General features: G+C 35.5%; 1 protein-coding gene across 1 annotated transcript; it reads left to right on the top strand.

Annotated features, from left to right (window-relative positions):
* Positions 1 to 707: 707 nt before the first annotated feature.
* Positions 708 to 3,485, top strand: LOC311072615 (uncharacterized protein). Its single transcript, XM_084097763.1, has 5 exons — positions 708 to 751; positions 885 to 1,271; positions 1,495 to 1,650; positions 1,733 to 1,782; positions 1,874 to 3,485. Exons 1-5 carry the CDS (start codon positions 715 to 717, stop codon positions 2,000 to 2,002), a joined length of 759 nt encoding a protein of 252 aa, XP_083953889.1. The 5' UTR covers positions 708 to 714; the 3' UTR covers positions 2,003 to 3,485.
* The last annotated feature ends 13,260 nt before the right edge of the window (positions 3,486 to 16,745 follow it).

Here is a 16,745-nt window from a genome sequence, read left to right as displayed (position 1 = left end):
CTGTTTTAGAATATAATGCATCTGATTTCAGCTCAATGGACAGCTGTTAGTGTCAGTATAACCACAGTATAGACAAGCTGAGCAAACTTCCTTCATGCAAATATGTGCACTCTAACAAACACACAAAACCACAGAAAGGCTAATGGAAACATTTGTGCTTTGTGACCAGTGATCAAGTAAGATGTGTGAAGTTTAAGTTTGACGTCACAGCAGCAAATGTGAAGGCGAATGCTGTAAGTGGTCTGAATATAAGAGCTGTGGTTTCCTGTTTTGACATGTTTACACGTTGCTGGCTTGAACCCATTACAATACGACAAAGAACATCACTTTGATTAAAAAAAAACTTGACCAATTGAAAGCACAACATTTCTTAAGTGAGGATGATTACCTGCATGTCTGAATCAAAATTATTTGATGCTAAACACATCTATCATATCAATCAGACAAACAAAAGTTTTACTCTCTCTTCATATCTGTTTGATGATTATTTCCATTTTTGTGAACCAATCAGTGCAAAAAAACTCCATGGGGTAATCAATGATTGGTTAATACCGCTCTTACTCTTTGTACGCACACATGATAACTTAATTTAAGGACAACCCCCTGTGACGTGAGACATTTTAGAAAAGATTTTCCATTGACGTGAACCAATCAGATGAGAGCTGCCGTCTGTAAGACCCTCATAGTGTCAGTTATTCACAGTCACTCACAGAGATGGAGAGGCCAAGAAATTCTTTCATCGTGCTTATGTGTAAGAAAAAATGGTTATGAGAAAGTCTTCAGCTGTTTGGAGTTTTTCAAATGTCAATATTACTGTGAATATTTTTGTATGGCAGTACACTTCAAATGTAAGTGCTTTATTAAGTTATTTTGCACTTTTACAGGTGTTTTGTTATTCAGTCAGAACAGAATCTATGGAGCAGAAGTGGAGATGAAAGTCAGACCAGGAGACAACATCACTCTCTACTGTGATCGCTCTGTAACTCATGGTTTCCGCTTTGTATGGATAAGAAACTGCTCTCATGAAAATCAACCCTCTCTCGTAATAGATTTACAGAAATTGGATCTAGATACATTTCAGCGTTTCAACTTTATCCACAACCGCTCCAGTAGTTCTCATGATCTACATATTACTAACATCAGTGTCTCTGATCTGGGACTGTATTACTGTGCAGAAGTAGAGCGTAAGGTAAATACAGGTGACAAAGGCATCCTCTCCTCATCTGAAGTGTACTATTTTGGAAACCGAACGACTCGTCTTTCTTTTGCTGGTAAGAAAACCTTTCTGCTAGTTTCATTGCTTGTGTGATTCTGGAGAACTTTCTCACTGAAGAAGCAAGATGAACAGGACAAAAATAATTTTTTACTAACATTCATTGATACATTTGTGTTTATTGCATATTTAGCAAGTGGCTACTTGTTCTGAACCCTTTACACCTCATAACTTTATATAAAGCCAACATTCATTGATATGTTTGTGTTTATTTTATATAGAGAAAATAACTCTGTGTTCTGGACCCTCGAACATCACCTCCACTCTTCCTCTATCAGACTGTGTTCTCTGCTGGACGCTGCTGTTCAGTGTGTGTCCGGTGTGTGTTCTCCTCTCCTCTATCTGTCTGTACTGCCTCTGTCAGAGGAAAACTACAGGTATCATTCACTAATTCACACTCTTCTTTGCATAACTAAACCATTATGTATGTGATGTTCTAATTTAAACAATCGACTGTAGATGCTGCGACAGATCAAAAAGACCATTTGAAAAGTGGAAATACAATTGAGGTATGAACAATGCAAACATGCACGTTCATTATAGACATTTAAATATAATATATGCAAGTTCCAGAAAGCAATTTCATTCCTTTCATTCCAGGGTGAGGAGGAAGAGGTGTGTTACGCATCTTTAGACGTGATAACCAGGAGACAAAAACAACGCAAGACAAAGCGAGTACAGTGTTCTGACTTCAGTACATATGCTCAGGTCAGAACAGAAACTGAGTAGAACTAAAATAGAAGTGAGGTGCTTTCTGAAACATTCCAAATATAATAAAGGTTGCAGGTTTCATTATCATTTAACATCACATGTAATGATTCAAGGTTGAGGACTTTCTACCACTACATCTGAAAGTAAAAGAGGCCTATTAGGCCTAAGTGTCTTTAACTACTGTGTACTAACATTTAAATTAATAATTTGATACAATGGTCTTATTATTTACAGACATGTTTTAACATTATAGTTATATTTAAAAAAATAGCTGCATGTAGCTGTAATTAATATCTATAAGAACATCTATAATTACATTGTTGATCCTTCCCTGCCCCCTGAAATCTAACCATAACCTAAACCTATCCCTAAACTTACCCGAATCCCACCTCAACAGAAGCAAAAGTGTTTTTAATACAAAAATAAGACAATAAACATTTTACCTAACTTTTTAATGTAAGTACATAATTAAAGACACTTAATATAAAAAGTGACTGGACACTTTAACACATTTTTCACACATTGATCATTTGTTTATAACAGTAAGCTGTTACTACTGTTGTTACTCTGGTCCTCATTGCAGTACAATGTTGTTTTCCTCTATTAACACAGTCTTTGTGGACACACGCATAATGACGTTGAAATAACAGGATGTAGAAGTGAGTTTCCTGTATGAAGTGGTGTTTAGTTTAAGGTACTTATATTTCTCTTAAACTCAGTGAGTGCAGCGTTTTTCTGACTCAATTTTATAGTTAGCCTAATTAAATTTTCCCAAAACATAATCCGTGGCAGATGAAGCATTCTGTGCTTGCTGAGTAGATTAGCATGTTTGGATAACGGTTAGCAACAAGTAAACAGGCAAACTATCTATTTTATTTTAAAACTATCTTATCTTATGATTTTAAAGTTAAAAGAGAAATGCCCACTTAAGTTGCTTCTCGGTAGTAAGATATATTCTTGTTTTTCCTCTTATTTTTCTTCTAACTGGTGCATGTTAGGTCTGCTTTTCTTCTAAAGCTTGTAATTCTTTTGAACAGTTAAAATCTAATTGAAATAAAAACAAAGTGAAATATTCAAAGCATCAGAGTTGCTCTTCAAAGGAGTTTTACTGAAGTGCACGGTCTGTGTCTTTTTCTGAGGAAAGGTCTAGCTTTGTTTCCAGTTAAAAAGTTAGCCATCTTAACCACAAATGTTTCCATTCAGTTTAGTGCTTGTGCATATGAGACAGAAGAAAGAGGTTGGTCCGTGTAAATGTCCATGTGGTGAGTTTGTGGTGACATTGGTTTTTGTACATGCAATGTCTGCAAAAGCTTGATTTACAGCGGCAGTCTTTCTTTAGACTCTCTGATGGATGAGGAAGTTTCACATTTACTGCATCTCTCAGAATGAAGCACAAAGAGCTGGTTTAATTTTTTATATTTGCTTTCCTTTTTTATGCTGACAAATTCATCCCACATGACCTCTCAAATGATGTTCAAATGATGCTAAATTAGTGCTATGCCATTTACAGTTTTTCTCGATTGCTTAAACACTATAACCAGGCTTTTGAACTAAAATTTCAAAACCATAACGCCATTTATCAAAAAGCACACCCATTTCACTAAACTATAAACACTATTCCCTGTTTTGACACATGAGTCAGATTTGTTGAACTGTCACTGCAAAACTCTACACACAAATCCCTTCATTTCTCATTGCCTAGACCATGTTGTCATTTAGAAAGCACTAGCATTCAAAATTGTTCACTCAAGTCAGCACAGCTTCAGCTCAGTTACACACAATTATCCAGGTGGAAACACTAAGAGTCAAAATTTAACACACATCAATCAGAACCTTCAATAGATATATAAAAGGACCCAAATCAGTTTATTGCGTTTTGGAACAATGGATCCAGAAAGACATGAAGGAAGAGGGATAAGAATGAGGAGGAGGAAGGGCAAGGACAAGAAGACAAGCAGTCTCAGATGAAATTCAAGCCACTCTAGTTGCCCATGTCTTTATCAATGGTATGACTATGAGGGAGGCTCGGCTACGAGTAAGGCCAAATTTGAGTCGCTTTACCGTCGCCTCGAGAACCTTCAGGGAGGAGTGGTGGCAAACAAAATTCTATCACTGAATAAGAGACAAACATTTCCAATAGTCTTTGATGAGGTTTATTTTCTTGCAAGAAAAGGCCAGCAGTCGTACAGTCACACAGTGTGGCTGCAGTGACAGTGAAGGGAGGGCATCCTTTCTCCTTTATAGTCTTGACTCCCAGAATGTTATCTTTCTAGGCAAATGATGGTATTTCAACCATATGTGGAACATTCTTAGACTTGTTCATCATATTGTATCCTTGAGTGGAGACCCTCCTGTCACGACCCAACACTCTTTACCATTCCAATACAATTCGAATTCCATATTAGAATATGGTTTGTGTGTGCTCTTTTACTGTCATATGATGCTCACACACATCTTACTGTAAGTAAATATAAAAAAAAAATAGAGGAGAGAGTAAAAAAAAAGAGTTAAAAAAAAGAGTAAAACAGGAAAAAAAAATATATTTTTGTGTGTGTGTGTTTTCTGTGTATGAATAAAAATGTGCCAATGTATCCACTGGTTGTCTTTTGTGTTCATCATGTGAAAAGGTTTGTGAGGGGGGAACCACAAGCAACATAACTTACCAGTTTTGGAAATGTTGTTTTTAATTTATTGCACCAGTGTCTTAGACTATGTTGTAGTGTGTGTGATTTTGAGGGCTTGTGTGTCCTGTCTGAGGGCAAAGTTTGGTTTTTCAGCAAGAGTGAATGGTTTTGAGTGTAGAGCTTCATTTTGACCTGAAAATAGGATGTTTGGGGAATTGGGTGAGACGTTATGGATTTGTGTTTATAGTTTTGAGAATACGAGGCATAGTTTCAAGAAATGTGTTTAAGCAATCGAGAAAAACTGTAAAATAAATGTGTCAAAACGAATATTTTTGTAAATTTTGTCACTGTATATAATGGATAGCTATGTTTTATAGTATGGCAATATATTTTTCACTTGTCCATGATCTGTTATTATGTCTGAAAGAGACTCATGGTGGTCGGAGCCATCAATGAGTTTAGTTTTATTAGGCCTGAGGGGGGCAGTGTGGGTTTGCTTTTTGTAAAATGTCTAAAACATTTCAAATCTGGTTATATTCCACATTTATTTAACTAATATTTTAAAGCACATTTTTATGTGAAGGTTATATAGCAAATAAATGTGTCATATCAATTAATGTTATGTGTCAATTGATTCAGTGTCCCTCATTGTGCTTGGCAAATCCTTAAAAATATATTAAAGATAAGTGACAAAAGAAGATATGTGGGAGGATCATATTCATTTATTATTATTTTTGTTTATGGTTTAAGTACAGTAACTGTGTGTGTGTGTGTGTGTGTGTGTGTGTGTGTTTCTGGCCCTATAATAAGAAATGGCAAAACATTGTGGCCACTCTGGCGACCAGTAGGTGGCGCTCATGGAGTTTCAACAACAGTGTTTTGCTGTTCAGTCCAAAAAAAAAAAAAAAAAAAAAATTCCATTCCACACTTTGCAGAAAGCAAGTCTGACAGAGAAAACTGGATTATAGAGTTATTAGAGGGCTATTGCAGTAACCCTGTTTGTAGTTTAATTAAAAGGGCAAATAAGGTGTGGGTGATAATGAGATATTTAGACAAGTCCATTCAATCACTTATTTATTCTATAACTAAAGTGCCTCATCTGCACAAAATCTTTATTTGGAACCCAAAATCAGGGTTATTATTAACTAAATTATTATTATACTATTATTAGTTATCAATAACTAAAACTAAAACCATAAAAACATTTCCGTTCCATAAAATAAACATTAACTGAAATGAAATAAAATGTAAAAAAAAAAAGAAAAAAAAAAGAAAAAGAACTACAGTATCCATTTATAAGGATAATAAAGATTAACAAACTATGTTGTGTTTATTGAATACAACTGTTTTGCTTTATACAACAGCTCAATGAACAAGCACAGCAGTGGTGTTTCGTTCCTGAATGAATCAGCAGTTTTGAATGAACCGTTGAGTGATCAGTCGGGAATACATTTTTCATTGCACTACCTTAAAATCACTTGAGGCAGTGGCTGCGTCCGAAATCATATACTTCCCTATACTATAAAGTAGGTGAAAACAGTATGTAACAAAAGAAGTATGTCCGAATTCACAGTAATCATAAAATAGTGGGAAAAAAGTATCCAGATGACTTAATTCTTCCGGTGAGATTCTGAAGTGTGCATACGATGGACACTTTACTATCCCATGAGGCCACGGGAGAGGATTTGTGAATGGCAGTGAAGTGACGTAACTGACGCTGGTAGGTCAAATTATAATGACATCATGGCGAATATAGTATGTCAAGGTTACATCCTTACTACACACATTAACACACTTTTTTTAGCGGTTGTGAAGTTATTCAAAATGAGTATTTAGTCAAAAGAGTATGCGATTTCAGAAAAAAATGCATACTCTTGAGTAGGTACTAAAGGTACTTTTTTTGCAAGTGCTAAAAGATGTTCTATATTAGGGCTGCACGATTGATCGAAATGAAACCACACACGATTTGGCAAAGGCTGCGATTATTTTATGCGCAGCTTGTCAGTGAAGTACGGCTCTGTGCTCAGTAGTAAATGCTGCTCCATCTGAAAGCCAGAGGGTGCTCTCGCGCAGAAACTCCACATGTGCCCCAGCACAGAAGGCCGCTATCACACCAGTTCTAAAAAAACTGGTAGTGATGTTGACAACTTATCTAACTATAGGCCTATTGCGAACCTGCCTTTTGTGGCAAAGGTCCTCGAACGAGTTGTTGTTGGCCAGTTACAGCAATATCTGTCCAAAAACAACTTATTGGAACTGTTCCAGTCTGGATTCAGATCTGGACACAGCACGGAGACTGCTCTTGTACTGGTCACCAATGACCTTCTTGTTTCTGCTGATATGGGTGGCTGTAGCAGTTTAGTCCTGCTAGACACTAGAGCTGCTTTTAACACTAAATGTCATATCATCCTCCTTGACAGGTTGCGTGTTTTGTTAGGCATCTCTGGTGTTGTTTTCGAATGGTTTGAATCCTATCTAACTGATCGTTTTCAGTATATTTGTTTGGGGAAAAACAAATCTGAGGCAACATTAGTTCAGCAGGGCGTCCCACAGGGGTCAGTACTTGGACCTTCTTTGTTCTGCATCTATGTTGCTGTTTGGTGACATTATTAGAAAGTACGGTCTGGGTTTCATTGTTATGTTGATGACACGCAGATCTATGTTAGCACACTCCCGGATGTCTAAATCTGTTCACTGATTCTGAGTTATTGGCTCCAGCATCACAGGTGCAAAATCTAGGTGTTATCTTTGATTTGCATTTGTCATTTGATGCCCATATCAAAATGGTTTCAAAATCTGCATATTTTCATCTAAAAAATATTGGCAGAATTCGACCTTCTTTGTCGCTGCTAGATGCGGAAAGGCTTATCCATGCATTTATTATGTCGAGACTAGATTATTGTAATGCACTTTACTCGGGTCTCCCTGATAAGCATATTAAGAAATTGCAGTTTATTCAAAACTCGGCCGCACGTGTATTGACACATACAACTGGCAGCATATTTCCCCTGTTCTTTATGAACTTCACTGGCTTCCAGTATCGGGACGTATTGATTTTAAAATCTTGATTTTAACATATAAAGCCTTTCATGGGATAGAGCCGGAATACCTCTGTAAAGTTGCTCCTTACATTCCAATTCGTTCTCTCCGCTCTTCCGACTCTTCTACTCTTCAGCAGCGAGTCGATGGCTGGTCGTTCTTTCTCTGTTACATATCCACGGTTGTGGAATAAACTGTCTTTTAAACTGTCTTTAAAAAAAATGCTTATTGTATCTGAAATGTACTATCATTAACTTCTGTACTGTTTAATTTTTTTTTCTTTTTTTCTTTTTTTTATATTGGTATTGTATATTGTTCTTGTAGCGCTTTGGGTTGGAGAAAAGCGCAATATAAATAAAATGTATCATCATCATCATCATCATCATCATCATCATCATTCACAAATCCTCTCCCATGGCCTCATGGGATAGTAAAGTGTCTATCATATGCAAACTTCAGAATCTCGCAGGAAGTAGTTGGCTATCTGGGTTTTTTTATTATTTTTTTTACACATACTCTTTTGTGAGTACTGTGAATTCAGACATACTTATTTTGTCGATCTTCAGGTTCTGAGCAGAGTGCAGAGATACTCACAGAGAATTTTATTAAGGTATCTATATTGTTTCAGTTATTAGTTTTAAGCTTGAAGACAATAGTTTAGATTGTTTCATGTGCATCTCCAATTCATTTCAGGAGGATCCAGAGAAACATCAGTGTGAGACGAGTAAAACTGGAAAGATCTGCCTCCACACTGAAGTCTCTTATAGACTGCTGACATCTTCATATCCCTATGCCAAGATGTGATTCTATTTGCTCAGTTTATACAACTTACTGAAATCTTGCTGCTTTCTATTGCTCACTCTTTTTGTACTCCGCAACGTCAGCTATGATTTCTGAACTTGCTTTTTCTCAAGCATGCTTTCACCACATTTAGTACACATGCACACACATGCAACAGACTTGTAGTAATTTTATATATATATATATATATATATATATATATATATATATATATATAAATATATATATATATATATATATATATATATACACTCACCTAAAGGATTATTAGGAACACCATACTAATACTGTGTTTGACCCCCTTTCGCCTTCAGAACTGCCTTAATTCTATGTGGCATTGATTCAACAAGGTGCTGAAAGCATTCTTTAAAAATGTTGGCCCATATTGATAGGATAGCATCTTGCAGTTGATGGAGATTTGTGGGATGCACATCCAGGGCACGAAGCTCCCGTTCCACCACATCCCAAAGATGCTCTATTGGGTTGAGATCTGGTGACTGTGGGGGCCATTTTAGTACAGTGAACTCATTGTCATGTTCAAGAAACCAATTTGAAATGATTCGAGCTTTGTGACATTGTGCATTATCCTGCTGGAAGTAGCCATCAGAGGATGGGTACATGGTGGTCATAAAGGGATGGACATGGTCAGAAACAATGCTCAGGTAGGCCGTGGCATTTAAACGATGCCCAATTGGCATTAAGGGGCCTAAAGTGTGCCAAGAAAACATCCCCCACACCATTACACCACCACCACCAGCCTGCACAGTGGTAACAAGGCATGATGGTTCTCATTCTGTTTACGTCAAATTCTGACTCTACCATCTGAATGTCTCAACAGAAATCGAGACTCATCAGACCAGGCAACATTTTTCCAGTCTTCAACTGTCCAATTTTGGTGCGCTCGTGCAAATTGTAGCCTCTTTTTCCTATTTGTAGTGGAGATGAGTGGTACCCGGTGGGGTCTTCTGCTGTTGTAGCCCATCCGCCTCAAGGTTGTGCGTGTTGTGGCTTCACAAATGCTTTGCTGCATACCTCGGTTGTAACGAGTGGTTATTTCAGTCAAAGTTGCTCTTCTATCAGCTTGAATCAGTCGGCCCATTCTCCTCTGACCTCTAGCATCAACAAGGCATTTTCGCCCACAGGACTGCTGCATACTGGATGTTTTTCCCTTTTCACACCATTCTTTGTAAACCCTAGAAATGGTTGTGCGTGAAAATCCCAGTAACTGAGCAGATTGTGAAATACTCAGACTGGCACCAACAAGCATGCCACGCTCAAAATTGCTTAAATCACCTTTCTTTCCCATTCTGACATTCAGTTTGGAGTTCAGGAGATTGTCTTGACCAGGACCACACCCCTAAATGCATTGAAGCAACTGCCATGTGATTGGTTGATTAGATAATTGCATTAATGAGAAATTGAACAGGTGTTCCTAATAATCCGTTAGGTGAGTGTATATATATATATAAATAAATATATATAATTCTTCTCATTGAAACACTCTCAGCTGTTGCTATACAAGGGCCTGTAGCTGCTTATGGCATTCTTTTTTTGTACATTCTTTTTGTAATTACATATTTTTCGCATTAATCACAATAAAGTTGCCACAATATCACCCTGTTTGGACTCAGTTGCACCTTTTCTCGCCACTAGTTTGTCATGATGGTTTCTAATGTGATTTGTCATCACTGTCAGCTGTGTCATTGTTAATCACCTCATTTGTCTGTGCGTTTAGTCCTGTGTTTCAGTTCATCCTTGTCTAGTCTCATTTACGTATGGTTGTTGTTCTTCGAGTGAAAATTACCCTGTGGATATTATTAAATTCAGTTTGAACCTTTATCTTCATGCCTTTATATGCAGCATAACTGTTACAAAAGTGTAGTTCAAGCATGCCTTCAATAAGCACATGGCACTTTTTTTTTGCAACCTGTCTTATGATTTACACTATCTAGCCTATTAATATCAAAGTTTTTAAAAAAAGAAAATGCTTCTAAACCCCTATTTGATCCAATGCTACTTTAACGGGTTTACATTTTATTTTCTTGATAATATTAACATTAATTATTTTCCATCTGTGTTAAGATTATACAGAACATGTAACAAAAAAAATAAAAAAATAAAGAAAAGAAAAGCTGTATTATTTAGATGTTCCAAGCAGTTAGTCTAAAAGTAAACGCATACAGTTTTGTGTCTCCGTTTTTATCAGTAGATCATATGTAGGCTATATCATATAAAATTTATCTCAAAATACATTTCAGGGGTAAACTGTAAAATAAAGTTCAGTCAGTATAAAAAGCACAAGTTTGTCAAATGTTTAGACAGAATTGTCTAATTGTCTAATATGCTTATGTTATGAGAGTGTCGTGAATATGAATAAATCTTTAAAAAAAAAATAAGATAGGAAATGATGAACACTCAATGGCTCCATCTAGTGGCTAATAGCTCAAACTGGTCTTGTCCTCCTTATAATAGCAGAGAATGATGTCAAAAACACTTACCCACAAACTATTTGATCAGGACCAAATCTTGATAAGGACACAGAAGTCAGGAAATGCTTTTATGAGAGATAGACTGTAATAAAATGAATCACACGTGTGCTCAAATTAGTTTTTCCCCTCATAATTGAATGTAACTGTTCATGTTACGCAATGCTCAAGATTCATGATGAGACAACACTCAATATTATTTAAGATAAAACAATACTGAATGAATACGTTTATACTCGAATAGTGTTGAATAGTCATTGGTCTTCAGTGGCAGGGCAGAGAGATAATTTGCTTGAGCAGATTGATACAGGAATATACTTGTTGCATGCAAGTCTTATAGGCCTTTTACAAAATGCAACAGTGGCGTTTTGATGCCACATGATGTAAGAAGTGGTTTTCATGTGTGAATTCAGTGCTATTTAAGTTGTTGTGGAGAGTCAAAAGAAAAAGAGAGTTTGTTTTTCTGAGGTAAAAGTTAAAACCACAAATGTTTCCAGTGGTCTTTGTGACGGTCTTCTCTTTTTGTGAATACTTCCTTTTTAACCTGTTATTTAAAAAAAAAAAGGATTTCAAGTTAAAGTTGATATTTTTATCAAGTTAAAAAAATATTTGTTTTCAATTTAAATCATTTTCAAATGATCTGTTTCCAATGTGTGTCCACCTAAATTCCCTGTATCACCATATTATTATTCTCAAATATGGTAAACAAAGTATTAGTAGTATGTTTAGATGTGGTTATTACTGAGCTGTTCACTGTATGTGGTGCTGAAACTCCTTTGCTCTGTTTAATATTCACTTCAATTCATGAGTAATTCAGTCCAGTCTTGCAAAGACTTAAGGGCTGCATTTCAAAGAAGTAAAGTAAGTTCTCCTCCCAATTTAGACATGCTAGAACAGGAAACCACAAGCTTGTAAGTGCACTAGTAAGTGTTGGAGCTAGTGCTTGCATAGAGCGCACAAATGTAATGAACGATTTGTGTTTACAGCCAGAAACAAAAAATAGTTTTCTAACAACATTTTAGGACCCAGGCCAGTAAACACCTCAAGTAAATGCATTCTTACAAAAATATAAGTTCTGGTGTGTCTGGTGGCCAATACAAACAAAAGCCATGTATTTGAAAGATGCAAAACAGGAAACTCATAATGATACTCAGCACTTAGCACTCTAGTCATATCCATTGTCATGATGTTAAACATCACTACATTGTATAAAATAATAATAATAATAATTATAATTATAATAATACCAATATTATTGTGATAACATATTTTAATTTATGGCCTCTGAGCCTCTTTTAGGGTCTTACACATTTACAGTTGTAAAGAGGATCAATTTACAATTTCAATTTCATATTGAAAAGTTTACAAACTGTTAATGATTCAGACAAAACATGTTTATTAATTCAAGAAATGAGTGGGGCAGGACAAGAATAATATAACCCTAAAAAAACAAAAAAACAAAAAACAACCCATTGCGATTTAAAGTGCTTTAGCAGAAATACCTGCCATGAACCAGGCCATTCTCACTGAAGACCCTCAAACCTATCAGTCATTGAGATGGAGAGAGCAAGAGTTACAGTCGTCATATTTGTGTGTAAGTCCATTTGTTTGTTTTTGAAATGTTATGTTGCACTCTTTACAACATAGAATTGATTTGATCGATAATCTTTTATTCATATATTTGCTTTTGCAGGTGTTTTGTTGTGTGAACACCAGAGAGTGTTTGGGACAGAAGTGGACATGAGAGTTAAAGCAGGAGACAGCATCACTCTCTACTGTGACTGTGTCATTCCTCTTGGTTCACACATTATTTGGTTGAGAAACTGCTCACATGAGCATCAGCCATCTCTGATAATAGAGACTGAAAACCGGTTCGAGGGGACGTTTCCACATTTCAGTTTTGTGCAAAACAGCTCCAGTAACTCCTATGATCTACATATAGAGAATGTCAGTGTCTCTGATGAGGGAATGTATTACTGTGTGAAAAGAAAAACAGAAATAAGTAAAAATGTACATGGAATCACGGCAAAATTAGAGTTTGAGTATGGAAACAAGACAACACGTTTATCTGTATTTGGTAAGAAAACATTTCTACTATTGTACGTGTTGCTTTTATGTTGAAAATTCCTTTAATTTTTCTCCATATTTTACTTTTAATATAGTTAATGTCAAACTTACAAGTAAAAATCTATATATCTATATTTTTATAATCTTATATTGAATTTAAGCATAAATGGTTTAATTAATATTATAACATATTTTATTGTGTTTTATAGTAAAACTGCTTTATAGGATTTTTTAAAGATAATTTTTTTTTTTTTAATAAAACGTCAATTCACAATATATTTTCATATATATTTTTATGTGAACTACTAATTTGCTAAATCCTATGCTTAGTAAAACACATGCAATATTAAACCTATTTTAAATTGTGTAATTAGTATGTTAAAACTATATGAATTGAATATTAACCAAAAAGTGTGAGGCAGATTAAAAATGGTTTATGTTTCATAGAGTCAGTGTCTCCTCATGCTGAGCAGTTCAACATCACCTCCACACCTCCTGTGTTGGACTATATGCTCTGCTTCAAGCTGCTGTTCAGTGTGTGTCCTGCATGTGTTCTCCTCTCTTCCGTCAGTGTGCACTGCCTCTGCCGGAGGAAAACTACAGGTAATCATTCGCTCCTGAACTCAGTAATTTCATCTGCCACAGTTATGAGGTGCTTTGGATAGTCTGATGTTATTATCGTTCCAGATTTGTTTTCAGATTATTGTCAGTCACCATATCACATAATAAAACATAATTTAAAATGTCACAATCAGAGTTATTTAAATGCTATAAAATGTCAGCTGAGCTTTCTGATTTTTTTTTTTTTTTTCTATTTTAAATCTCACTTCATTTGTTGTAGTACGGAGCCCCTGAAGCGACATGGAGATGGAAAAATGTGAGATAGGAGAAAAAAAAAGAAAAAAAACCCCACACGGTTTAAACCAAGTTTAAATGATTCTTATGTTATTTTAATATCCTGTAGGTTCTAGTGCTGAATCACAGACTGAGAACATACATGATGAGGTATTGTATTATATGTGCACATCACTATAAAAATTTCAATAAAATGTATTTACATTTGTTTGACAGTATAAGCTACATAAATTACATCAATATAACATTTTTACATGTGATGTAATAGAGTTTTTCATATGCAATGAAGTAAATTTATATTAAAAAATATTAATGTAATAAAATATATATATTTTCCAGGGTGGTGATGAAGTGTGTTATGCTTCATTGGATATGTAAAAAAAATGACATATTTAAAAAATGAGGAAAAAATGAGTTCAGACTTCAGAGCTTATTCTGAGGTCAGAACCAAAACACAAAGTACAGTTTTAAAAAATAAATGTTCTTCAGTAGTAATTGCAACAGGTGGTTTTTAAAAGAATTAGAAAATAAAATAATGCCAACACTTTACACTGTCTCTGTTACAAGACAGAAGGGACAGACACACGGATGCAGGTAATGAGTGTTTATTTTGAACAACCATATGAGTGATCGGCAGTGCAGGTGAAGGTAAGTGGGTGAGTAGAATATCCAGACGATACAGACTTGAATGACTCAGTTCGTTTTCTTGTAGATGGAGATCGGATGGAGACACACATGAACGAAGCAGACTCGGGGGAACACACTGGAGACGAGGAACAACGATGAAGACTTGGAGAGACAACAAGGAGACAGGTAAACAGCATTAGAGTCCTAGAGGTAAGCACAGAGTTAGCGTCTTGATGCAAACGATACCGGACAATGACTGAGAGTGAGAGTGGGGCTTAAGTGCTGGAGGTAATTGCTGAACTGATGACGTGCAGGTGTGTGATCAGTACTCAGGAGAGGGAGTGCGCTGCGATTGAGTGAGGGTGGAGTCTAGCCCCCCCCTTACCTTTAATGTTAGTAAAACATTTTTTTTCTTCACATTCATGTTAGTTCACAGTGCATTAACACATAGCCTAATGTTAACAGATTTAACTTCTGACCATGAAAATGTTTAAGTAAATGTTGAGATAAACATTAAAGATTTGTAAATGCTCTTCAAGGCTGTTGATCTGCTGAATTTCAAACAATGCTATAACCTCTTACTTTCCTGTATTCTGCTTCAGCTCTCTTTCCCTTGGTAAACTGTATGCATGTATGTGTGTGTATGTCAGAGTAGTTTAAGTGTTTAGACTAGTTAATAAAATCTTGTTCATGTCACACGTAAAGTTGTCCGTGTCTCAAGCTCATAACTGGAGTCACTAATCATATAGATTTTGGCTACTGCTCTTAGTAGTACTGTAAATTAAGAAAGACATTTCCCATGCCCCGGAAATGTACATTTCTTAGAGTTAATAAACAATTAATCCCGTGAGTGTTCACGGGACAAACAGGTTAATTGATTGTAATATTAATTTACGACATTAAGTTAATTATATTAACTGATCCAAATATTCATAATCAATTATAACCAATTTCATACAGCTAATTTGCTACAGTCAGTAGGAAATATCAGTTTACATTTCCAAACATTCTTTTTGCCATTAATTGTAATAATCCAGTGAGATTCTGTATGCACAAGGAATCTGACAACAGCCGGTATCTGATCTCACCATCATCGAGTCCGTCTGTGATTACATGAAACAGAAACAGAAAAAAACTGAGACAGACTAAATCCAGAAGAACTGCGGGAACGTCTCCAAGATGCTCGAAGAAACCTTCATATATATATATATATATATATATATATATATATATATATATACAATTTTTTTTTTTTTTTTTTTTTTCCTAATGTAATGAATGTAATGTAATTGCCATGTTCATGCATTTTTCTATATGCATCTCCAATGGTAAGGGCATCTAATAGCTTTTCACATTAAAGAGTTACTGGTTTAAGACCGATAAGGACATGTATATCTGACATTGTTCAGTTAATGAGAAATGTACATTATCTTGAAATATCACACTCTGACCTTACAGTTATGTAAAATAGTGAATGTAATTAGAAAAGATTTGTTTGTGGAGGACCAGAAGTAATTCAGCACATTGGACAGCTCCCAGTGCTGAACCAACTGAACCACTTCTGCAGAAGAATTTCTGAATGATGCATAAATGTTTTTGTCCTTCCTGAATATTAAGGAAGTATTAAGAAAAGGCACATCTGCATTAGCATCTTGCAGACATAATTAAAATATAAACCACATTAAATAAAAAGAAGTCCAGCTTGCATTTAGCAACTGTGTCTGACAATATAAATCACACACTGTCCTCAATGGCTGTCATAGAGCATCACACACTTCGTCTGACTCAATAAAAGTTGATTACATGTATATGAGACAGATAGTTAAACAGAGAGAGTAACTTGGTAGACAGACTGTAGACCTTTGAGGTGAGATATCATCCAGATAATACATTTTACACTGAGCTTGTTTTGGTATTGTTGGATATTATTGAATAATCACTGAAAAAAAGAATAGCTGATAACTGTAACCGACACAGTTGTGCTTAAATGATATATTCCAATTGTTGTAATATTTTGTCAGTTTTGGGCGAAATATAACACTGAGTTTATATAATAATTTTCAGTTTAATACACACTTTATTAGAAGGCTATTAAGATTAAGAAAACATGAAAAACATTCCCTATGCATGTTAGTGCAAATTTGTTTAAGATGGCCTCAGGAAAACACATGCACTTTAACCAACACAACAAAACCTAACAAAGACAAATGGAAACATTTGTGTTTTGTGACCAGTGATCTACTGAGAGATTAGATCTGAGAG

The sequence above is a fragment of the Abramis brama genome (genome assembly GCF_963993115.1).
Source record: "Abramis brama genome assembly, chromosome: 2".
Taxonomy (NCBI): domain Eukaryota; kingdom Metazoa; phylum Chordata; class Actinopteri; order Cypriniformes; family Leuciscidae; genus Abramis; species Abramis brama.
Note: the sequence above shows the minus strand (reverse complement) of the source record. Positions and strands in the feature narration are given on the sequence as shown.